The sequence below is a fragment of the Xyrauchen texanus genome, chromosome 41 (genome assembly GCF_025860055.1).
Source record: "Xyrauchen texanus isolate HMW12.3.18 chromosome 41, RBS_HiC_50CHRs, whole genome shotgun sequence".
NCBI classification, from domain to species: Eukaryota; Metazoa; Chordata; class Actinopteri; order Cypriniformes; family Catostomidae; genus Xyrauchen; species Xyrauchen texanus.
The window spans coordinates 5,116,087-5,141,165 of NC_068316.1; the positions used below are offsets into that span (position 1 = coordinate 5,116,087).

At 40.2% G+C, this 25,079-nt stretch overlaps 1 protein-coding gene across 1 annotated transcript in view; it reads right to left on the reverse strand.

The window, feature by feature from the left end:
- The window catches only part of LOC127634290 (obscurin-like), a 62,777-nt gene extending 41,873 nt beyond the window's left edge, over positions 1 to 20,904 (reverse strand). The window contains 35 exon segments of the mRNA XM_052113781.1: positions 128 to 394; positions 1,809 to 2,075; positions 2,249 to 2,518; positions 2,649 to 2,918; positions 3,140 to 3,406; positions 3,575 to 3,841; positions 4,511 to 4,777; positions 5,133 to 5,402; positions 5,863 to 6,129; positions 6,231 to 6,335; positions 6,522 to 6,683; positions 6,847 to 7,000; positions 7,125 to 7,237; positions 7,440 to 7,706; positions 7,872 to 8,138; positions 8,319 to 8,588; positions 8,759 to 9,025; positions 9,980 to 10,255; positions 10,381 to 10,656; positions 11,084 to 11,359; positions 11,803 to 12,078; positions 12,540 to 12,815; positions 13,271 to 13,546; positions 14,021 to 14,296; positions 14,453 to 14,728; positions 15,203 to 15,478; positions 15,635 to 15,910; positions 16,455 to 16,575; positions 16,577 to 16,731; positions 18,496 to 18,664; positions 18,918 to 19,024; positions 19,113 to 19,379; positions 19,801 to 20,103; positions 20,252 to 20,512; positions 20,721 to 20,904. Of these exon segments, the coding sequence (XP_051969741.1) occupies positions 128 to 394; positions 1,809 to 2,075; positions 2,249 to 2,518; positions 2,649 to 2,918; positions 3,140 to 3,406; positions 3,575 to 3,841; positions 4,511 to 4,777; positions 5,133 to 5,402; positions 5,863 to 6,129; positions 6,231 to 6,335; positions 6,522 to 6,683; positions 6,847 to 7,000; positions 7,125 to 7,237; positions 7,440 to 7,706; positions 7,872 to 8,138; positions 8,319 to 8,588; positions 8,759 to 9,025; positions 9,980 to 10,255; positions 10,381 to 10,656; positions 11,084 to 11,359; positions 11,803 to 12,078; positions 12,540 to 12,815; positions 13,271 to 13,546; positions 14,021 to 14,296; positions 14,453 to 14,728; positions 15,203 to 15,478; positions 15,635 to 15,910; positions 16,455 to 16,575; positions 16,577 to 16,731; positions 18,496 to 18,664; positions 18,918 to 19,024; positions 19,113 to 19,379; positions 19,801 to 20,103; positions 20,252 to 20,512; positions 20,721 to 20,880 (8,320 nt within the window). The 5' untranslated portion in view covers positions 20,881 to 20,904.
- Between the last annotated feature and the right edge of the window lie 4,175 nt (positions 20,905 to 25,079).

Genomic DNA, 25,079 nt, shown 5'->3' on the forward strand with positions numbered 1-25,079 from the left:
GCAAGACTATAATTGCATTGAAGGATCAGCACATCACTTGCCACAGAACTTACCTCAAGAACAATCACTAAGATAAAGATCTAAAACCAAAACTGCTGCATGAAAATAAATAGAATTTTATCCATACCATTTACAACAATGTTTGCTGTTGTCCTCTGGTCTCCAAATTCACAGGAATATTCGCCACTATCCTCAGGCACTAAGTCTGAGATTTGTAGCTCAAATGTGGTGTCCTTCTGCTTCATCTGATATCTTCCCCCAGATTTAAGACTTTCAGTTCCCTTCTTCCAATTCACCTGGTAGCCAGGTTTTGAAATCTCACAGGAAAGTATAATTTTCCCTCCCTCTGTAACCTGCTGGTTCTTCAGCTGCTCTTTGAACTTGGCAGGAACCACTGAAGAATAAACAAGTATTATGATTTCATTAGAAATCTTTACAGTTTCTTATTTTGCATCAAATAAGAAACTGCATCAAAGAACATAATTTTTTATCAGATACATTGAATGCATTTTTGCACACAGTAAAAAAATTAACAAAAAACTCATATCCGGTATACCTAGAAAAGATATTGCAGACCACACATGCAACATGTAGACAAGTCCAGACAAGACTGAACATCACAAACAACCAACAGCCAATACAAAATGACCAGCAAATTCATGTGTCATTTCAAAGATTTGGCTTATGACAAAACGACACTGCTGACAGACGTCTACTAACAAAAGTGATCACTGCAAGGCTCCCCCAAAGCTAGTTGCACCACCCTAAGGACGGCCTTGGGTCCAGGTACTGTCGAATGGCTACATTTAAAATGTCCAGTTCTTCGGGGGGCCTGGGTAGCTCAGCAAGTATTGACGCTGACTACCACCCCTGGAGTTCGAATCCAGGGCACGCTGAGAGACTCCATCCAGATCTCCTAAGCAACCAAATTGGCCTGGTTGCTAGAGAGGGTAGAGTCACATGGGGTAACCTCCTCGTGGTCGCAATGAGTAGTTCTTGTTCTCAATGGGGCATGTGGTAATTTGTGTGTGGATCGCATAGAATAGCATGAGCCTCCCATGCTGTGATTCTCCATGGTGTCATGCACAACGAGCCACTTGATAAGATGTGCGGATTGACAGTCTCAGAAGCGGAGGCAACTGAGACTTGTCCTCCGCCACCCAGATTGAGGTGAATAACCATGCCACCATGAGGACCTACTAAGTAGTGGGAATTGGGCATTCCAAATTGGGAGAAAAAGGGGATACAACATTTATAAAAAATGTCCAGTTCTTGTAAAACACTTTTTTCACCAAAATGACTTTCATATAACTTGTAATGGCATTTAAAGTACCAACATACATGCCAAAACCCACATAAGTGTCAGCACAGCTTAACAGCTGAGATCTCAGGCAAGCTGATAATGCACAATATATGCAGTATTTCCTCCACAATACCATTCATACCAACTCCTAACATTTCCATGTTGCCTTAATCCATTAATTCATCAGTGAAATCCCTATTAGTAACATTGCTTGACCACACAGAAACACAAAGCAGTTAAATGTAGCCAAATTTGATTATATTCAAAACTAAATGTGGAAAGTGAACAATATGACATTAGGTGTCGTGTATCTTACAAAATTGAAAGGCAAATTTTCCTTTCCAGAAACAGAGGTAAAGCTTTCACATATGCTAAAAAGAAAATTGGCTCACATGTAAAGTTATTGATTACAATATATTTTCTAACGGATACATTACAATTAAACACACATAAAGGAAGTTTTTGTAATGATCTTTTTTCTTCTCAGAGATAGCCAGACTCTCACCTTTCACCATCAACTTTGCTGTACTCTTCGTAGAGCCAATGTCACAGGTGTATACCTCACTGTCACTATTTTCCAGATCCTTCACTGTGAGGATGAGGACGTTTCCCATCTGTGTCAATTCATACCTCCCTCCTGCCTTGATCTCCTTCGTACCTTTCATCCAGGTGACCTTAGAGGCAGGTTGAGCAGTCTCACATTCAAAGGAGACAGCACCTTTCTCTTCCGCAGTGGCATCCTTTATCTCACGAATGAATTTGTTGACAAGTTCTACGGAAGTGAGAAAATACCAAGGTCAAAGTATCCCCTCTAGATTACTTCATTGTGGCTTCTTTTTTTAAAGGTGTGATGAAAGAATCTAAACCCTTGAGGTCAAACTTCATCATCATTTAAATGCCAGTTTTGTATAGGACAGGTAAAGTGAAACTAGGTAAAATCCTTGCCTTTGATCTCAAGTTTAGCCTTTGAGGTTGGACCACCAGTAACTTCACAGCTGTATTCTCCAGAGTCTTTGTCAGTGACATTGTGGACAGTTAGATTCACAAGTGTCTGCACCTGGTTGATTTCATATTTCTGGCTCTTCCTGATAGACTTGCCATCCTTGGACCACTTCACATTCAGTCCAGCTTGAGAGAGCTCACAGCAGAATGTGGCATCTTCACCAACTTTGGCACTGACATCTTGAAGCTCTTTGGATACGAAAGGAGCTTCACCTGGTCCCAAAAATAAGACATGCTTTGTTAGAGAGAAAAAAATATGTATTGTAAAGGTATATTAAAACGTATTAATGGTGTTTTCATTGTACAATCAGTGGCCACTTTTTAGCTACATCTGCTTGCTCACCCTCAACAGACAGCATTGCCTTTGAGCTCAAGTCCTTGTGAGAGAAGACCACCTCACCAGAGTCAGAAGCTGAGACTCCACTGATCATTAATGTATACTTGCGCCCTTTGCTGCTTATCTGGAAACGGCCTCCAGCAGTGACAGGCTGACCTTTAAGGGTCCAGACACACTCATCTGAGCTTTCCCGGGACAGGATACACTCAAATGTGCAGTTTTCACCTGCCTTGGCTTCTACAGACTTAAGACGCTTGGTGATTCCAATGTGGATATCTGAGTCAACAAAATGAGTGAATGAGTTTATATTTTTGGGTGAATTGACCCATAAAGTACCAATAGGCTATTTTTTGAGCTAGAGTTGCCAAGATAATACAAATTAAAAAGATAATCATTGCTAAAAAAATAAATATTTAATTCAATCAGACTTTGAATATACAACAAATTAAACTACAGGGTGTCATGGTAGCACGTAACATGATAGTTTGTTGTCATACCTCTAACAGTGACCTTGGACTTGGCAAGGTCTGTGCCAAGATCGCAGCTGTACTCCCCAGCGTCAGCTTGCATGATGTCATGGATAGTCAGTCCCAAGGACTTTCCGTCATGGAGGAGCTCATACTTTTTGCCTGCTGCCAGGACAGTACCATCTTTGCGCCACACAGGAGCCACCCTGGGCTTTGAGGCTTCACATTTTAGGGTAATTGAACCTTTCTCCTCTGCGACCATATCATCCAGCAACTTCAGGAAGACAGCCTTCTTCTCTAGATTTCAATAAACAAATACCAGTGCTTTAAACAGAAAACCAAGTCAACAACTCTCAGGAACATTCTCCTTCACTCTTAAAAGTATCCTAGAGTTTCATAGCTGCATCAACATTTCAGCTTCTGTTAACCTGTTTATCTTAAAAGAGTGAATTCACAAATCCTTACCTTTGACCTTCAAGCAGACTGTTTCTTTCACATCCCTAATGCTGAATGAAACCTTCCCACCATCCTCTGGTGCCAAATTCTTGAGGGTGAGTGTATGCGTCTTATCCACATGGGTGATGGCATTGACCTCATTGTTGAAGAGCGGCTTGTCATTGAGTATCCACTGGACCTCTTCATCAGCATAGTTAACCTCACAGGTGAACAAAGCATTGCCGTCTTCATCTACCTCCACATCTGCCAGGTGCTTGGTGATCTGAATTTTACGTACTGTGAAAACGCATGATCAGGGTGACTTAAAGATTAATAAATAGTTTTTCAAGCTTTAGCATTTGACCAGATCAAATCCCTATAGAAACTCTGTAAAACATGAGATTATTTTGAACTGTTTGATAAAACATTGAAATTATTTGGAGTGTACTTGTTCTACTATAACCAACAATGTTAAAATACTTTCTCCTACACCAGCTTAATATGTAGACAACTATAAGAAATTCTTTACTAAACTGATTTCCCTGAAAAGTGTAAACAATGTGACTCTTTAAAAATAGACTGACATACTGTAACAAAACTGTCTGAGTTTGGGGTGGGGCTATCGTTTTGTCTGAACAATGGAAGATGGGGGAGTTTTAGGAAAATCTAAAAACAGTCTTAAATTATGATGTTGCTACTAGTGGTGCAGAAATAAAAAACCTAATCTTTTATTTTTATCTTTTATTTTCACAATATAACAATATAAGTTAGCAACTGCCATTAATATGCACAGTCATATTACCCAAAACATAAATCAAATGGTCATCAACAGAACCTATGAAATGATAGTGTGGCAGATTCGGAGCCACGTTCTCCCAAGTAGCCATAACCCTGATAGGCTAGGGGTGTATAAAGGGGGATGCAATTTGAAACAACATACTTTGAATACCTTCTTTATGACTTTACCTTCTATTTTGAGATTGGCTTTGCTTTCACAGTCTCCAACCTGACAGCGATACTCCCCAGAGTCCTCTGTGCTCAGGGCCTGGATGGTCAGCTGCACGATGACGTCCTTTTGCTTCATGCTGTACTTGCTAGAAGCCTCCAAAGCAGTTTGACCCTTAAACCAGTGCACTTCTTTTGGTGGGGTGGAGAACTTGCAGCACAGTGTGGTGGAGGTCTTCTCCTTGGCTGTGACATCCTTCAGTGGCTCTAGTACTTCAATTGGACGCTCTGAAGGGTGATATAAAGCCTTAATAAAGTGGCTTTAAAAACATAAACAGATATTTTCTATAAAATACTAATGAATGTATCAAAGAATACTCAGTATGTTACTGGTATTTGTGCACGCAACTGTGCATACAACTTCTTTTTATCCAAAGCAACAATTACACTTCATCTGTAGTGAGTACGCCATCAGTTTTTTGTTTTTAAAGCAATCTCCCAAAATTCTTCAATTTTAGCACTTTTTTTGCAGATGAAGTTCAATTAATTATCAAGCTACAGAGATAATTTGAACACAGTAGTAGTTCCATTTTAATTGAAATTATTCGACTCACTGTTGCTTTCATTAAAGCAAATCCCTAACCTTTCACTTTAAGTTCGGCAGTAGATTTGCTCTTTCCGGCAGTGAATTGTACAGGGCCTGACATTGAGGCCTTGGTATTCTTAAATGTGAGGCGGTGCATGGTCCCCTCTTTCTCCATCTCGATATCTGCACTCTCTTTCAGCTGTTCCCCATTCAGAGTCCACTTCACTGGCTTGACTGTCTCCACGCTGACTTCAACTTCAAAGTGAGCAGCAAATGGCTCCGTAACCTCCACAGAACTCAGCTCCCGAACTATACCGATAGCTTGTTCTAAAGGTTTTGATGAAAAAATAGTAAGAGTAAATAAGTATGCATTTTTCATGTAATAAAAATAGTTTATGCAGTAGAATTCTAACAAAAGGACACAAGCATATAGAAATAAAACTAAATTGTAATGCCAGGAAACTAAAGTTAGCAGTAAATAAAATGGATTAGAGGAGCAGATTTGGGGATTTTCTCATGATTTTGTGAGGATCCACTGATAAAACAGAAACCATGGTTTAAATCACATACCAAAAATCACAGTCAGGTTCAAACTAATTTTGTTGGAGATCAATGAAAACTGATCCACAAACTGTTGTCAAATATGGAATTAACAACATGCAATTTCATTGTCCACTCTTTTTTTTTTACAGTCCATTTCAAAAGCTGTTTAGTTTCCTTCATGTTTAAGAATTCTGTTGAGCTTTCATCTTACATTTTTTACTCATTACTGGAAAAAGTGTTATACCCTCTACTAGTAGTTGACATGATGTCTTATCATCAATGGCGTCACACAAGTATGTGTCCTCATCCTCAGAGTCCACGTCAGTTATGGTGAGCTTCCTGTAGATGTCCTCACTGGTGATCTCGTGTTTCTCGCTGGGTTTGATCTCTGTCTTGTTCTTGTACCATGTGACTATAGCACTGGACCGTGACACCTGACACTCTAAGTGCGCACGGTGTTTGTACATGGCGATTTTGTCTCTCAGTTTCTTCACAAATTTGACAGGTAGCTCTGTAATGATTATAAGGGGCATTAAGGGTCTACAGTTTAAAAGTTTTAACTCTAATTGCAAAATACAGGCAGCAGTTGGCAGTCTTTGCCCAATCACGAACCTTTAACCTTTAGTTTAGCAGTTGATGTCGCCTTCTCAGCTGTGAACTTGACTTCACCTGCATCCTCAGCCTTCACTGATTTGAAGAGCAAAACGTATGTTCTTCCTGAGATAGAAAGTTTAAATTGAGTTGGAGATACATTGACTTTCATTTATCTGATTTTGTGCACTTCTAAAGACAGTTTCAAGCCCCAGAAATTTTTTTAACCTACATTAAATGCTACAAGTACACCTTTTTGTAGAGATCAGATTCATACAACGCTACATACAAAGTTAATTCAGTTCAACTTACCCTCCTGCCTCAACTTGATGTTGTCTCCGGCTCTGAGCTTGATGTCCCCTTTGTGCCACTGAACCTCTACTTCATCGTGAGAGACCTCACAGACAAATGCTGCGCTCTCCTTCTCTGTCACCTCTATGTCCTGAAGGGCCTTCACAATCTTAATATCTCTGGCTAAAAGTGCATAAAAATGTTAAAGGTTTACTTAGTCTTCCTCTTTTATATGGTTTAACAAATCAGGTTCTGATGCTACACTGCAATGCAGATTGAATAATTTCTAAATTTGTGCTTGCAAATGTTTAGGTCACTCTTTCATACAGGAGTGATTCATATTCACCATGAACAGTGAGCTTGGCTGACGTGTTGTCATCTGTTGTTCTGCATATAAACTGGCCCTGGTCCTCATAGGCACACTTATGGATGAGGAGGCTGCGCTTGCTTCCCTGGGAATGGATGCCAAATTTCTTTCCTGGTTTCAGTTCCTCATCATCCTGATGATAAAATCAACAAATTTACATGAACACTTTTTCATAAGTGTTTACACATATCCCACCTCAATTTAAATTTGGCAACATATTTTACAAGAATTAACCATTGTAAATCAAATGCCAATACCTTAAACCACTTGACATCAGCATTTGCTCTTGACACCTCACATTCAAAAGTGACTTTCTCTTTTTCAGGAGTGCTAATATCTTGTAGAGATTTTAGGATCTTCACAGCAGGCTCTGTGCACAAAACATAAATAAATATGGCTGAAAATGATCTCAATTTTGCGAAGAGTATTAGACAAGCATTTTCTATAAGGGTGCATTGTTAGATACACAACGAAATGTTTGTAACCTGTTGAATTACACATTTTGCAGAGACACAACTGGGCTTACTGTAAATGTAATGACATATCTTAAGCACATACAAACACACACTCACCTGTAACAATGAGTTTGCCAGTTGTATGGACATCATCAGCCTGAAAGGTTATAGTTCCACCATCACTTAACTTCAACTGGTTCATAGTCAAGCAATGTGTATTTCCCAGTGCTGTAATGAGGATAGTTGGTCCTGCTTTCAGTTTCTTGCCATCTTTGCTCCAGGAACCTTCTACATCAGTCTTACTGAGCTCCACCTCCATAGTGACGGTCTCCTTTTCTTGTACTTTAACCTCTTTAAGGCCTTTTACCACCTGGACTTTCTTAACTGAATGCCAGAACAACAACAAAGTAATTAAACATGTGAAATACTCTGAGGAAGCACAAGTACCTATGGATCCTACTCAAGAGATTCCATGGTGTTTTATCTATTGAATTAGAAGTTTAAACCGATGCATCATATGCAACATAAACATATTAAAGGTAGTCTTACTCTCAACTGTCAGTTTGGCCTGGGTCTTGTCATCCAGGGTTTCACAGGAGTAGTAGCCTCTGTCACTATGTGTCACACTGTTCAGGACCAGAGTGTGCTTGGCACCATCCACTTGGAACTCCAGGTTTCCTCCTGGCTGTAGTACCACACTGTTCTTCATCCATTTCAGATCTGATGAAGGTTTGCTGAGCTCAATTTCCAACCGAACTGTGTCCTTCTCATGCACAGTCATATCTGCAAGCTTCTTCTTGAAGGTTACAGGAAGTTCTGCAACAGATGTCAATGAAAATTTGTACTGAGAAACATTTAGTGTGTAAAGTGACAAAAGATAAGAAGTAACTTAAAAAAACTAAAATAAATCACAAATGTATTTAAGGTTTGATTCACTGCCATTACCGTCTGTCTTTCATGTTGATATGTTACGTTATACTTAGCAGTGGTCCTTACGTTGTACTTGCAGTGTGGCTTTGCACACTTTCCCTTCAGCATCAATACTGATCTCTCCTGCATCCTCTTGAGTGACCGCTGTGATGGTAAGGGAGTGGCTACTTCCACCGTGAGCGATCTTAAATTTGGGACTGGCTGTTATGGGACCATCTTTACATAGCCATATGACATTTACATCATTTGGAGTAATGGAGCATTTGAAGATGGCATCTTTGCCTTCGTTTGCAACAACATTGCTCAGTTTGGAAGTGAACCTCACCAGACGTGGGGCTAAAATGGCATAAAGTTAAAATAATTATATTCAAAATCAAAGAGAAATGAAAGTTGACGAGACTGAGACCTTTCATTAATGAATTAACCTTTAATAAATTGTGTTTGGTTCATTTTAATGATGAACTGATGACCTATCGCAGGCAAACATGGACACAGATGGCTCTCACCTTTAGTGGTGACTTTGGTGGAGGTCTTGTCATCTTTGCATTCACAGCTGTACTCCCCTTCATCCTCCTGAGCCACAGCAGACACAGTCAAGATGCAGCTGATGCCATCAGTCCGGATGTTGTATCTGCCACCAAGTTTGATTTCCTTACCATTATGCTTCCAAAGGACGTTACCTGTTGCTTTGTTGAGGCTGCAGGAAAGGGTCATGGTGCTCTCTAATACTGCAGACACTGGCTGCAATGGCACCACAAATTTCAAAGGTGCTTCTGAGGAATGTAGAAAAATAAAACACACAATTGTTTGGGCCATCATCCTAAACTGCATAAAAGCATAAAAATTGCACAAATGCCTCCAGAACAGGGTTGAAGATAACCACATTTGAGCTCCACAACATTAAAAACCATTTGTGATGAGGAGGAGGGCATGGCCAGGCAGTGGTGGTGCATGGCCGACACTGAATAAGCTGATCAGCGGGAGAGGGGGATAAAGGGGAACCAGAGGCACCAGTTCAGAGAGAGAGAGAGAGAGAGATGCACGTGGCCACGCTGCATGTGTGTCTGTGTCGGGCCGTGAACAGTCTACATAAAGGTTTGATTATATAAATGAACTTAAAACAACATAAAACATAAACAAACACAGACACACATGCAGTGCGGCCACGTGCATCTCTCTCTCTCTCTCTCTCTCTCTCTCTCTCTAACTGGTGCCTCCGGCTCCCCGTTATCTCGCTCTCCTGCTGAGCAGCTGATTCAGCGCCTGCCATGTGCCATCACAGCACATTCCCTTCTCATCCCCTTCTTCAGCGGAAGGCAGTGGTCCCTCCGGCTATCGGCGGCCAACAGCAACCCATCCATCCCCAGGCAGACAGCCGCGGATGCTCCCCTGGTGGATGGCAGTGGCGAGGACACTGCAATAGCAGATCCCTCCTCCCTCCCGTGTTTTGGCAACAGTTAAAGGATGGGCAAGGAGGAGGCGGGAACTGCCTGAACAGTCAACATAAACTTTAATGATATAAATGCTATAAAAAATTAAAACATAAGGACACAGACACACATACAGCACTGCTGCATGCATCTCTCTCTCTCTCTAACTTTATCTCGCTCTCCCGCTGATCAGCTGATTCAGCGCCGGTCCTGCGCCATCATGGCCCGGCCACAGCCTCCACCTCGTCACACCATTTCTTTATATTTATTTGCTATATTATTGCACAATAGCTTTACCTTTGACTTGAACCTTAAACTCAACCTTGTCTTCAGCCGTCTGGCAGGAGTAAGTGCCAGTGTCTTTGGAATCGGAGGACTTCACGACAAGGACACGTGCGCGACCTTCCTGTTTCATCTCATACTTTAATCCTTCTTTCAGTTCCTCTCCATCCCTGAACCACTTCACATTACAACTCTCTGAAGTCACCTCGGTTTTCAAAACGATCTTCTCTGTTGTCTCAACCACCACAGTTTCTTTGGTCAATGATGTCTTCTGGAATTTAGCAGCAACATCTAAAAAAAGAAGGAATATTCAATAAATTAATGGTAACATTTGATGTTCTAGAGTAAGACTATGAGCTCCATGAACTGCTGAAAAATCATCCCTGGAAATCAAATATTATGCAAATTGATCTCACCTTCAACTTGAATCTTAAAGAGCAGCTTCTCATGTCCTGCTTCACAGGTGTATTCTCCAGCATCCTTCTTCTCCACATTCTCCAACACCAGCTGACGGCTCTTGCCCTTTGTCTCCATGTGGACACTCTTACTGGAGCTCAACTGCTTGCCATCCTTGAACCATTTTACTTCAGTCTTGCTGTCAGAAACTTCAAGGCTGAGTGTGGCTTTCTGGGACTTTGAAACCTTCACTTCCTTCTGATAGGAGTCCTTGTTGGTAAAGGCAGCTTTTGGCTCTAATGAGGAAGTATAAAGAGTTTACTTCATTCAAAGAGTAGTTTGTATATTCACTTAGAAGTCAAACAAAGTCACAAGAGAAGTCTGACATTGAATTTGGAAAGTAACAAGAAATGTTCCATTCTACCTCTCATCCACACTGGAACAGCATTTTCCTCCACTAAAAATGGAGACTTTCGAAAACAAATTTCCAGTACTACATACTTTCAAAAACTATGACGTTATGAAACAGAAATATATATATATATATATATATATATATATATATATTTAACAGAAATTAATTGATGTGTACATGGCCTAAGAGACTGTAGCACTTAATGAAACTTATTCATCAGACATTTTTATTGATTAGAAAATTCTTGAATCAACAGTTTGACAAAAACTGCATGCATGAACCAATAAGAACTGACAATTTTTCCATACCTTCCACCTGAATCTTAAAGACCAGCTTCTCATTTCCTGCCTCACATGTGTATTCTCCAGCATCCTTCTTCTCCACATTCTCCAGGATAAGCTGACGGCTCTTGCCCTTTGAATCCATGTGGACACTCTTACTGGAGCTCAACTGCTTGCCATCCTTGAACCATTTCACTTCAGTCTTGATGTCAGAAACATCACAGCTCAATGTGGCTTTCTGGGATGCTGATACTTTGACCTCCTTTTGATAGGAATCTTTGTTGGAAAAGGCAGCTTGAACATCTGGTGGGAGAGTCATAGTGCAAAAAGGATACAATATCAGAATCAAATGTTTTTTGAGGAAATATATAAATTGAGACCGAACAGTAGAATAGAACAGTTAAGAAAACAAATTAACTTATCAAATCGTGTTGCAGACTCAAACTTGACTTTGGTTCCCTAGCTTTGAAATCCCTTCTACCTATACATTTACCTCAACTGTAATTACCTCTTCTCTTGAAAAGAAAAAAAAAACATATTAAAATGTCTTTTTAGATATAACAGTATAACAGCTTCCTCAATGCTCTCTTTAACCAGATTCTTGGCACATGGCAAACTCTCTTGCTATATGTAAAGTTTTCTTTTGTCAAGTTGAATTGATTCATTTTCACTTTGGTTTCTTCCATAAGGAAGAACTAAAATAGAAACAGAAAGCAAACAGAAAAATACAGGAATGTTTTCCATACCTGTCACCTGAATCTTGTAGACCAGTTTCTCACTTCCAGCTTCACAGGTGTATTCTCCAACATCCTTCTTCTCCACATTCTCCAGCACCAGCTGACGGTTCTTGCCCTTTGACTCCATGTGGACACTCTTATTGGAGATCAGCTGCTTGCCATCCTTGAACCATTTCACCTCAGTTTTGGCATCAGAGACTTCGCAGCTCAGTGTGGCTTTCTGAGAAGCTGATACTTTGACTTCCTTCTGATAAGAGTCCATGTTGGTGAAGGCAGCTTGAGTTTCTATGGGGACAGTATAAGGGGTACCGGTTTATCACCATATATACCATAATTATCATCAAAACAAGCAAGTATTCTACACAGTAAAAAATAAAAGTTACTTGAGGCACCATTTTGCGTTCCTCAGCTGTTGCACCCATGGAAATCTCCGGAGATCCTTTAGAACACCTTTTTAGTTTTTAAAAAGATTACATGTTGTTCCTGCATGAACTCTAAGGACTAGCAATGGTTCCTTTAGTCACCCCATCATAAGAGAAAGGCTTTGAGGCTTTTGAAATATATTTGGAAGTACCATGAGGACATAAATAGTATATTTGAGGCTATTTAAAGTGTGTTTGGAGGATCTCCAGAGGGTCCTGCTGGTGTGGCAGTTGAGGAACCCCAAATGGTGTCTCGAGTATCTTTAGATTTTTACAATTTAATTGATAAGACCAACTGGAACATTCCAAAAATAATTTCCATACCTGCTATCTGAATCTTAAAGACCAGTTTCTCATTTCCAGCTTCACATGTGTATTCTCCAGCATCCTTCTTCTCCACATTCTCCAGGATAAGCTGACGGCTCTTGCCCTTTGACTCCATGTGGACACTCTTACTGGAGATCAGCTGCTTGCCATCCTTGAACCATTTCACCTCAGTTTTGGCATCAGAAACTTCGCAGCTCAGTGTGGCTTTCTGGGAAGCTGATACTTTGACTTCCTTCTGATAAGAGTCCTTGTTGGTGAAGGCAGCTTGAGTTTCTATGGGGAGAGTATTAGGGATACAGATTTGTTAACGTATATACCGTAATTATCACAAAAACAAGTAAATTTTCTACATAGTAAAAAAATAGACACTACTTGAGGCACCACTTTGTGTTCCTTAGTTGCCACACCGAAGAAACTCTCTGGAGAACCTCCAGCCAACCTTTCAGTTCTTTGAGAATCTTACTCTTTGTTACTGCATGAACTTTAATGAACTGTAAGGACTAGTAACTGTTCCTTCAATAACACCATCATAAGAGAAAGGCTTTTATGGGCTCTTGAAATATTATTGGAAATACCTTGAGGACACGAGTAGGATATTTGAAGCTGTTTAAAGTGTGTTTGGAGGATCTCCAGAGGGATCTGCTGGTGTGGCATTTGTCAATTATCTTTACATTTTTACAATTTAATTGATAAAACCAACTGGAACATTCCAAAAATAAGTTCCATACCTGCTATCTGAATCTTAAAGACCAGTTTCTCATTTCCAGCTTCACATGTGTATTCTCCAGTATCCTTCTTCTCCACATTCTCCAGCACCAGCTGACGGTTCTTGCCCTTTGACTCCATGTGGACACTCTTACTGGAGATCAGCTGCTTGCCATCCTTGAACCATTTCACCTCAGTTTTGGCATCAGAAACTTCGCAGCTCAGTGTGGCTTTCTGAGAAGCTGATACTTTGACTTCCTTCTGATAAGAGTCCTTGTTGGTGAAGGCAGCTTGAGTTTCTATGGGGACAATATAAGTGGTACAGATTTGTTACCATATATACCATAATTATAATCAAAACAAGCAAATATTCTACATAGTATAAAAATAAAAGCTACTTGTGGCACCACTTTGTGTTCCTTAGTTGCCACACCGAAGGAACCCTCTGGAGAACCTCCAGCCAACATTTCAGTTATTTGAGAATCTTACTCTTTGTTACTGCATGAACTCTAATGAACCGTAAGGACTAGCAATGGTTCCTTCAGTAACACCTTCATAAGAGAAAGGCTTTTTTGGGCTCTTGAAATATATTGGAAGTACCTTGAGGACACGAGTAGGATATTTGAGGCTACTTTAAACGGTGTCTGGAGGATCTCCAGAGGGTTCCCCCAGTGTTGCAGCTGAGGAACCCCAATTAATGCCTCAAGTATCTTTACATTTTTACTGTGTAATTAATAAGACCAAAAGGGACATTGCAAAAATAATTGTCATACCTGCTACTTGAATCTTAAAGACCAATTTATCATTTCCAGCTTCACAGGTGTATTCTCCAACATCCTTCTTCTCCACATTCTCCAGCACCAGCTGACGGTTCTTCCCCTTTGACTCCATGTGGACACTCTTACTGGAGCTCAACTGCTTGCCTTCCTTGAACCATTTCACCTCAGTTTTGGCATCAGAAACTTCGCAGCTCAGTGTGGCTTTCTGAGAAGCTGATACTTTGACTTCCTTCTGATAAGATTCCTTGTTGGTGAAGGCAGCTTGAATGTCTGGTGGAAAAATAATGGGGTAGGAGTAAAATATTAGAAAAAAACATCTCATCATTATCAACAACAAAAACAGCTAAAGTCACATGATTAATTATTGTCGCAAGACCAGGGCAAAATCAACAAGCCAACATTCAAACACTCGGTTGTGGTTCTTACCTTCCACCTGAATTTTAAAGAGCAGCTTATCATTTCCGACTTCACAGATGAATTCTCCAGCATCCTTCTTCTCCACATTCTCCAGGATAAGCTGACGGTTCTTGCCCTTTGACTCCATGTGGACACTCTTACTGGAGCTCAACTGCTTGCCATCCTTGAACCATTTCACCTCAGTTTTGGCATCAGAAACTTCGCAGCTCAGTGTGGCTTTCTGGGAAGCTGATACTTTGACTTCCTTCTGATAAGAGTCCTTGTTGGTGAAGGCAGCTTGAGTTTCTATGGGGACAGTATAAGGGGTACAGATTTGTTACCATATATACCATAATTATAATCAAAACAAGCAAATATTCTACATAGTATAAAAATAAAAGCTACTTGTGGCACCACTTTGTGTTCCTTAGTTGCCACACCGAAGGAACCCTCTGGAGAACCTCCAGCCAACATTTCAGTTATTTGAGAAACTTACTCTTTGTTACTGCATGAACTCTAATGAACTGTAAGGACTAGCAACTGTTCCTTCAATAACACCATCATAAGAGAAAGGCTTTTTTGGGCTCTTGAAATATATTGGAAATACCTTGAGGACACGAGTAGGATATTTGAGGCCACTTTAAACGGTGTCTGGAGGATCTCCAGAGGGTTCCCCCAGTGTTGCAGCTGAGGAACCCCAATTAATGCCTCAAGTATCTTTACATTTTTACTCTGTAATTAATAAGACCAAATGGGATATTGCAAAAATAATTGTCATACCTGCTACTTGAATCTTAAAGACCAATTTATCATTTCCAGCTTCACAGGTGTATTCTCCAGCATCCTTCTTCTCCACATTCTCCAGCACCAGCTGACGGTTCTTCCCCTTTGACTCCATGTGGACACTCTTACTGGAGCTCAACTGCTTGCCTTCCTTGAACCATTTCACCTCAGTTTTGGCATCAGAAACTTCGCAGCTCAGTGTGGCTTTCTGAGAAGCTGATACTTTGACTTCCTTCTGATAAGATTCCTTGTTGGTGAAGGCAGCTTTAGTGTCTGGTGGAAAAATAATGGGGTAGGAGTAAAATATTAGAAACAAACATCTCACCATTATCAACAACAAAAACAGCTAAAATCACATGATTAATTATTGTCACAAGACCAGGGCAAAATCAACAAGCCAACATTCAAACACTGGGTTGTGGTTCTTACCTTCCACCTGAATCTTAAAGAGCAGCTTATCATTTCCGACTTCACAGATGTATTCCCCAGCATCCTTCTTCTCCACATTCTCCAGGATAAGCTGACGGTTCTTGCCCTTTGACTCCATGTGGACACTCTTACTGGAGAACAGCTGCTTGCCATCCTTGAACCATTTTACTTCAGTCTTGCTGTCAGAAACTTCGCAGCTCAATGTGGCTTTCTGGGAAGTGGAAACCTTCACTTCCTTCTGATAGGAGTCTTTGTTTGTGAAAATAACCTGAGTTTCTGAAAGAACATTCACCGTGGGGGTGCCATTGTTATCATCGCTGTCTATTATTTTAGTGAAACATAAAAATTGAGTCTTGAACTGCATTTATCCCACCTTAGAGGAAGCAATAATAATAATAATAATTAGAAATATTCTCTGTGTGTATACAGTATATACTGTATATAAAAATACTTACATTTCAGCTTTCGATTACCTCTAAGGGCTTGTTTGCCAGACACCGATTAAGTCTAGACTTACAGCACAATTTTGAAAATTGCATTTTAATGGATCATTATCATTGATGAACTAATAATGTCCACACTATGACATGACATTGGCATAATAAATGACATGCTACAGTTTGATATAACTTATACAAGGCTGGTAACTTTTCACCTGATAACTTTTAATTTCAATTATTAAATAATTTATTAGCTGTATGAGTATTTCACTTTAAGCTTCACCAGCATTGTAAAAAAAAAACATAAAGTTATGACATTAATTAGGAATTTTTGCAAGTCTGATTAATCCTGTTTCAGACTAATTAGCACTTCACTTTACCTTTTATCTTGACCAGGAATGTCACCTTGTCCTCTGCTGTCTCACATGAGTAGTGTCCTTCATCGCTCTGTTTGGCACCCTTGATGACCAGCTTCCTTTGTGTCCCCTGAGACACAAAGGTCAGTCCTCTTGTCCTCTATGATTTCTATCTGTTCTTTCTTCCACACGACAGTGGTTCCAGGAGAAGCGACTTCACAGCTCAACACCACGTCACCCATCAGAGCATCACTCTCCTGGGGCTGAGCCCGTGGCTTGCCAACAAACTTAGCTGATTCTTCTGTCAGGGGAAAATGAGAGATTAGACACTGAAAAGTTTGTGCTTTTAACATGATCAGTAATAGAAAATGGATAATAGAAGACAGATCACACATGGCATAAGAAACATCCACTGTCCATTTGTAAAGACAATATTTGAGAAACTAAATAAAAAATGGTTACACATTTTTATATTTGTATTTTTTTTTTAACTGGCAGTACCTAAAAGTCTAACAGCCAGCAAAAAAAAAATGGTGCTACCAATTGATTAAATGTTATCTTTCCAAATTGCAATAATAAACACAGTAATTTGTTTGTAAAACTAAAAATCTCTTGATGATCCTAATACTGCAATTTTCTTTTAGATAATCTTTTTTTTTTCAGTAAATGTGTGAATTCAGTTGCAAAAATGAAATGGAATAAATTAACAATATTTGTGCAAAGAACATTTGTAATTTTAAGTATCACGCTTGTTTAAATTGATACAGTACAACAGTTTGTTTCCGATCATCCAGTTTGATTGGACAAGCAGTGTTCCATGCGAGCTGATATTTCGTAGAACAGCACAGGGACATTTCACTGTTTGCATCTCTCTGCTTGTCTGTGTTTGTGGAATTCCTGGCAGACTGTCAGACTGTGTTGCTTAGCGACATGCAAAGCTTGATACTCTGGCTTCTTTTGGAACTATATTCAGTGGCAGAGAAAAAAATACAAAAACTAACTAGCCAAACCTTGTCTGAAACAAGACACTTGATAGTAACTTCTTTTTTAAGAAACTGTTGATTAGAAGCAATATCACACGTGTGCATCAGCAAGAGTGCTCTTACTTCAATTAAAATACTTCCAGCCTTTAAACAACCTGCATATCCTCATGTTCATCAATATGTCATAGTGTTGTTTTTCAATCCTAAATAACAGTGTCAAAATACAAGAATTGGCAGTCATGTTCATATAACCTCAAATCATATTGAATATGACGCCTGCAAGTATTTGAGTTTGAAGCAGATCTGTTACCTGACTACATACCCTCTAACACTTCCTGTGGCGTGTAGCTGAAGCCCAGCTGTCCCTAGCTGTCAACACTGACCTCTTACACCATTTATTCACTCAGTACTTTCTGTTCTAAGCTGGTATAGGAACCATTGACTGTAGAGCACTGTTTTTAACTGATGGGAAATGGAAATCCCCAGATACTCCACTGGAACCAGCAAGCACCCTCTGTACCTCTCTTATTATTTGGCAGGATGTGCTCTTTACTTCAAACACATTTCAAATTGTTCATGTGCATATATGTCACGTTAGCTATGTATGATCAACTTTAAACATCAGAAGGTATGGAAAATGTATAAATAATTACAGTTTTTATAATAATCATTTTTAACTGTTCAGTATAATTTATAAGACCATTTTATACATGTAAGGGGCCATTCAGACAGAACTCGTTCTTGAGCTAAAAAAAAAGTAGAAAAAAAAAGGATGCAGAAATGGCACAAACGTAGGTGTCAGGAGATGTGTTTTTAAAAGTTGAAGTTGTATTTAACTTCACACAGTGTCTAAAATGTGCCACTCCTGTGCGAGATGCTGGTAAAACATTAGAAAATAAATTATTAAAAAGCGCAGATCGACACAAACATGTGTTTGTTGTAAACAGGCCCTCAGAGAAATGGATGCTATAACATACAACAAAAATGTAACATACAAAAGACAACATACTAGATCATTTTAGTATATTGATTTAGGTGGAAAGCCTTTCTGTATGTCTGACACTGAAAATGGTTTGTATCACCTTTAAGGGCAAGTTGAAGAGACATTTTATCGCCGTCACACGTGCACTCATAGATGCCGACGTCCTCATGGGTAACGTTGTGGACTGTAAGTATGCGTTTTCTTTCCACACTTGTTGCTTCATATTTTTTACCCATTCTCAGTTCCTTCCCGTTCTTCATCCAGACCACCTGTGACACAGATAGGTTAGTTTCAAATATCATGGTAGAGTTTTTCCTTTTGTATTAGCAATGGAAGTAATTTCGATGATGTGTGTAAATTTTTTGGCGTTAAAATATTTTATTCTGTTAATATGCAAAGACAGCTATACAGTAACCCATTCAAAAGTTGATTTCCCCGAAAGAGTGAACACTGTCGCTCTGTGACACTGTCAAAGTATTGATCGGTTAGTTTGAGGGTCCAAACACAGCAACATGAATTCACCTGGACACTTGGGTTGGACACTTCAGTATGTATCTGTGCAGAGGAATGTGTGCTGAATGTAAACACCTCCACCTGAGAAGACTTACTGGTGAAACGTGCAAGAGCGGCTAGAGAGGAAAGACAAAATGTCAGATAAAGAACATGATTGAACTGCAGAAACAGTATCTGCTGCAAGCATTACCCTTCCTTTCTTACCCTTCACACTGAGCGTGCAAACACTCTGAGATCCGCCACCCACAAACTTGACCTGTACCCCATCCTGCGCCATCGACACCTCCCTGATGACTAGCTTGTGTATGGTCTTTGAGCGCGTGATCAGGTATTCGGATCCACTACGGATCATTCGGTCATTTATAGCCCAGGAGCCCGAGCATACAGCGGAGAGCTCCACGATGAAGGTGGCTTCTTCACCAGCATGTGCACTGCAGCTCACCAGGCCTGACTTCATTGATGCTGTGGGCTCTGATCAGATAAATGGCAAGATTTTAATAATATGGATAAAAAGCAACTGTCTAATGTGAAAGTTTGAATATTATTAATTGAGGAACCACCAACAAACAAGTACCATTGTATTTCCATTTTCTCTAAATACCTACAATCACAGCAATATTTTCTGTAATGCTGCTTTGAAATTAAAGTATGTGTATTGTGAAAAGCACTATTAAAAATAAAAATGGTCATGGACATGATAATATCATGGTATTCTTTTAAGTACCTTGGTGTACTACTGTCAATACCATGGTATACCGTATGAATATGGCAATCAAACAATACCATCATATTACCATCTGATGATACCATTTGTATACCATGATACAGCCAGCATACTTTTTTATATGGGTAAGTATGGCCAAAGTAAATAACTAAATGATGCCTTGCTTACCAAGGTAGAACGTTCCAGGGATCTCCAAGTAGGAACTCTGACCAAAATCATTGACCGCTGAGATACGGAACTGGTAGCTCGCCTCCTCAGGGATGTCACTGATGGTGTATTCGGTGCTAGATACAGTCGTACTTGTGACTTTCACCCAGGTTTGGGTTCCCACCTTCCTACGCTCAACAATGTAGCCAGTGATGGGCACAGGGCGCTCACTGTCTGGCGGTGACCAGCACAGTGTGATCGAGGACTCTGTCTTGTTCCGCACCGTTGGCTCAACTGGGGGATCTGGGGGATGTTTCCTTGGAGCTGAAGACAGAGATTAAGAGGTTGTTAAAAAGGATAACCTGAATGTCTGTACCCTTGGAAAAGACCATCTTTGAACAGGATACATTTCCATGCTGAAGTTCATACGTGGGCAATGGGCATATGTGGTCTGATTTATAAATGTACTCACCAGTGACAGAGAAGCGAGTCGAGGTCTTGCAGTCACCAGCGATGAAGGCCACTTCGCCCGAGTCCTCGGCAGTACATTCTCGAATAGTGAGGGTATACTGTCTGTTTATGTGGGCGATGATAATCCGGGATTCCTCCTTTAGCCTCTCCCCATTTCTTGTCCAGTATGCATCACTTACGGGTTGCTCCAGTTCCACACAGAAGATCACAGTATCGCTAACCGGCACCACTGTCCTCCTTGGCAGCTTCTTAGTGATGTTGCCTGGAGTAACGAACAAGAGCACATGGAAACAATCTCTTGTGTCTCACAATAAGTTGAGACCAGCAATTCTTTAGGAAAAGATCATTTTATAGGCTTTAGGATGCCCCAAAATGGATGTGCAAAACAAAATTTAAACACTAAGTAAACTATAGTTAATCTAACCAACAATAATATAATGGTGGTGATGGGGTTCTACTTAGAGCTTTACCCAGTACTGTAAGTTCTGCCACAGTGCGGCTGCCTTCCTTCATCTCACAGATGTAGACAGCATCGTCATTGGTGGTGACATTGTGAATAGTGAGGCGGCGCAGGGTACCCTGCTCATCCATGCGGTACTTGACACTTCCCTCCAGACGGGTCTCCTCCATGTACCAGCTGGCCTCGGTGTTCGACACGGGTACCTCACACTGCAGAGTCGCTGTTTCCTTTTCCTTCACCTCGACATCCTGCAGCTTCCTCCTGAACGGAATCTTTGGCTCTGAAAAGGATACATATAAGTGAGCATATAGAAAGCCATACAGCTGTCAGTCACCATTAGACACGATTCTGCTCCATTTATACAAGTATCACAAGCAATAAACATCAAACCTGTTTGATGAAAATAAAGCTGGCCATCAAATTATACAAATATATTGCTGATGTTTTGGATGTAATATTTCTAGAGAATATTATACGTTTTTTCCCCAACTTTTTGAGATTATATTTTAAGAGTTTAATTTTGTCAACCACGAAAATAACAACTTTAAGAGTAAGCAGAGACTCTTTACTATTTTTATTGGTAAATAGAGCCTATTTTTACCAATGTGAGCCTCTCAGCAAATTACGTAGGACTGCTGAATGAATGTCACATGATCAATACACATAAGTCAAGCTGATAAGCTTTATAATGTGCCCACCAACACATGTTCCAGATCGTTCCTGTGCCCCTGATCATCAACCAACAATTTCTACTGCAACACACCAAATGCTTTTTGTTTCTTTGTGTAAGGGACCGTTCACATAGGATGTGTTCTAGTGTCCATCTGCACTGTTTTTTAAAAGAATTTCCCCATTTTTGTCTCCATTCCTTAGATGGACATCTTTGCCCATTGCAACACGTCTCACTCTTTTTCAGGGACTTGTGTCAAGATGCTGTCAATTTAATTGAAGAACCTGCATTTGGTTCCTTTCCATTGCATTTTGTTTTATAGAAAGACGTATGCCTGGCATTCAAACTTCAGATGATCAAGTTGGTAATGTAGATCTAATTTACACAAAACAGCCTTAAATGTCATGAACTTTACTACCTCATCCCTACACAGGAACACCACTACACTTTGGACTGGGATGGTGGACTGGCACCCGGCTAAGTTTCTTTGACCTTTCTCTAAGGTGCCTATGATATGAGAGTAAGGATTACAGCAAAAGAACCAGCTAGCAAAACATTATTGCTAGAACAATTCAACTGAATTTACACATAATCTATGGAGATCATTATGTTTATGTCGGATTAGTTGACAAAGATTCTGTTCCACAATAGCTTTAGATATGGATCAATGGCAACTATTGCAAACCCACATGGAAAGTCACCCACGCAATTGCGTAAGGTGTTAGCTTGCAACTAGCCATCACAACAACTGTGAACTAATCAACACCAGCAGAAAATAGGTGTAACGTTACACCCCGTTAAGAACTCTTGCTAGCACTTTGCCATGATCGAGCTAGAAGGTAAGGATGACTGTCATTAATAGATACCATTTTTATTTCAAGGTTGGTGAATTTATAGTGCCAACTGCAATTGAACATGTATAAAAGCGATATATTAGTCTTAGTGTATACTGTTAAACTTTTAATTTGACTTAAAATCAAATCATATTGTAAAGCAAAATGTAAAAGAAAAAAACATTTTCTGATTTGTCGGAAAACGGACTCAAAATTAGGTGATTTGATGGAGATCTTCTGGACACCCTTTAATGGCTCCTCAAATATACTATGTACTGAAGGAACTTCAATATTTATTTCAAAAGCCTTTCATTTATTATAGAGTTACTTAAGAAATAACGGAGAGTCCTTAGAGTTATTTAAGGTAAGTTTCCCATAGGACTGATAGGGTGTCTGAAGGATCTCAAGAGGGTTCTGCCAATGCGGCATCTGAGCAACCCCATATGGTGCCTTGAGTATCTATACATTTTTACAGACTATAATATATTGGGGGGTAAATTAATTTAGTTACATTCTGCCACATAAGGACCATTACAGACTAAATTCTTACCTTTGACAATCACTAGCACAGCACTGTAGGTTTGTCCAGCCATGTTGGATGCATTGCAGGTGTACAGGCCATTATCACTCTGCTTACAGTAAAGCACCTTGAGGATGAAATTCTCTGCTTGGTCTTCATACATAACGTGTCTGCGACCCTCGCTGATGTTGACTCCATCTTTTCTCCAGATGATCTGTGGTTTGGGGTGGCCTGTGACGAAACAGCTAAGCTTTGCATGTTTGCCCTCTGTCACTGTACATGTGCGGGTAAACACACCTTTGGGCAACATGGTCGCTAAGGTTGACGCCCTCTGTTCCTGATCCAGTTCTTCTGTGATCTTGGAGGATGAGCTTTTAAGTGAGGTGGAGGAGCTTTCTATGGTTCCGTGGAAAGAGCTGTCCTTCCTCATTTCTTCTTTTCTCTTTTGCATGTGTGAGAGGAGAGAGGTGCTCTTGTCCGAATTGAGTAGACGAGTGTCTTGAAGGTCCACCACCAGAACTGCAGTGGACTGAGCTCGACCAATGGAGTTCTGAGTGCGGCAGGTGTACGTGCCACTGTCCAGGCTCCTAATGCTCTGGATCCTCAAGGAGCTTGATTGGGTGTCCGAGGTAATCTTGATGCGGTTGGTCTCACCCAGGTAGCGGCCATCTTTTTCCCAGTCAAATTTGGGTGCTGGATGGGCTGCCACACGTCCATAGAGGGTAACGTCACCCCCAAGACCCACGCGGGTGGAGACAAGTTTCACTATAAACACTGGGGCACGTTCTACCACAGCTGGTGGCAACCCCACCTTCAGTGTCACAGCTGCATACGCCTCTCCAACATTGTTCTTGGCACGACACATGTACTGACCGCTGTCTTCTAGAGTTACATCATAGATGGTGAGTCGGTAAACGTCCCCATCCTCAACTGTTTTGAAACGCCCCCCTGCAGAAAGAGGAAGTTTGTCTTTCTCCCAGGTAACCACAGGTACAGGGTTTCCCACGATAGTGCAGCTCAGTGAGGCATCTCGTCCCACACACAGTGAGAAGGCCTTGGGTCGAGTTAGAAAGCGTGGGGCCCCACCAAACAGGTTATGATCCATTACAGCTTTCTGCAGAAAGGTTAATGCGGTTGCATGTTAAAGAAGATTATCAAAACCAATGTAATATTTACACATTGTCTTCAGAGTAGAAAAAGGGCACTTTGAACATGGCATACATTTATTCTGTTAGACTCAGTTAACATAAAAGACCTAAATTGAGAGTACAGTAGTTTTTTCAATCTCAGGACAAAAAACTATATTTAATTTGCTGGTCAATCCACATGTGAATATGCATAGTACCTATTTTAGAAAACTGGGTGACAAAAGGAATTTGATTTCCAATACTGCTTAGTAAGTAAGATACCAAGGCATTCAGTAAGATATTTGGAAATAAAACAAGACTGCATCTTGGAATCAAAACCATTTGACCCGATAGTGGAAAAGTGCTTATAGTAGCTTTACAGAAACTAGTGTGTGCCAAGTGTATCTGTGGATGGGAAAAATCTCTCTAAAGTCTAGAACGGAAGACTCTAGACTGGCAAGACAAAGAATGCAGCATTAATCCTTGGTAGAGACCACCTGTGAACTGAGGGGGTACAGAGAGAACCCTGTCACCATTAAGCTCTGGCACTGAACTCCCGGTCGTTTCGGGAGAGCTGCTTCTGAAATGAACCTACTGTGAGTCAGTTTACAAATAACCTTGTCAAGAGGCATCCTAAAATATACATAAAATGAGAGGTGCTCATTTTCAGTACGCTCCAGTCTCTTGCTACAGATCTGTAATGATGTTGGTTCTGTGAAAGAGATAAAAATGACAACGAAATTTACACATAACAAAATGTAAAGAAGAGCATTAAAACAAGTATGCCTAGCATAAGTATTTAGAGATTACATTTATGGAAAATCTAACTTTAAGTCAGCTAACAATTTACTGTACACGTGACCACTTATTAAGGACATAAAAATGCCTTACACCAATGCAATGCTTTCATGTATTACTGCAATCTCAAAATATGTATCTAATTGCATAAAAATCAATCTTGGGTCACACTTTATAATAAGTGGCCTTAAGATACATACAACACTATGTATTTACAGTGTAACTACATGTTGTTCTGCAAAATGCCCACATTTGCTATCACTGAGGTTGCGGTACGGGTAGGTTTAGGAGTAAGTATTACTGCAATCTCAAAATATGTATCTAATTGCATAAAAATCAATCTTGGGCCACACTTTATAATAAGATTAGGGGTTAGCGTTAGGTTTTGGGGTATGGTTGGGTTAGGGGTAAAGTTAACAGT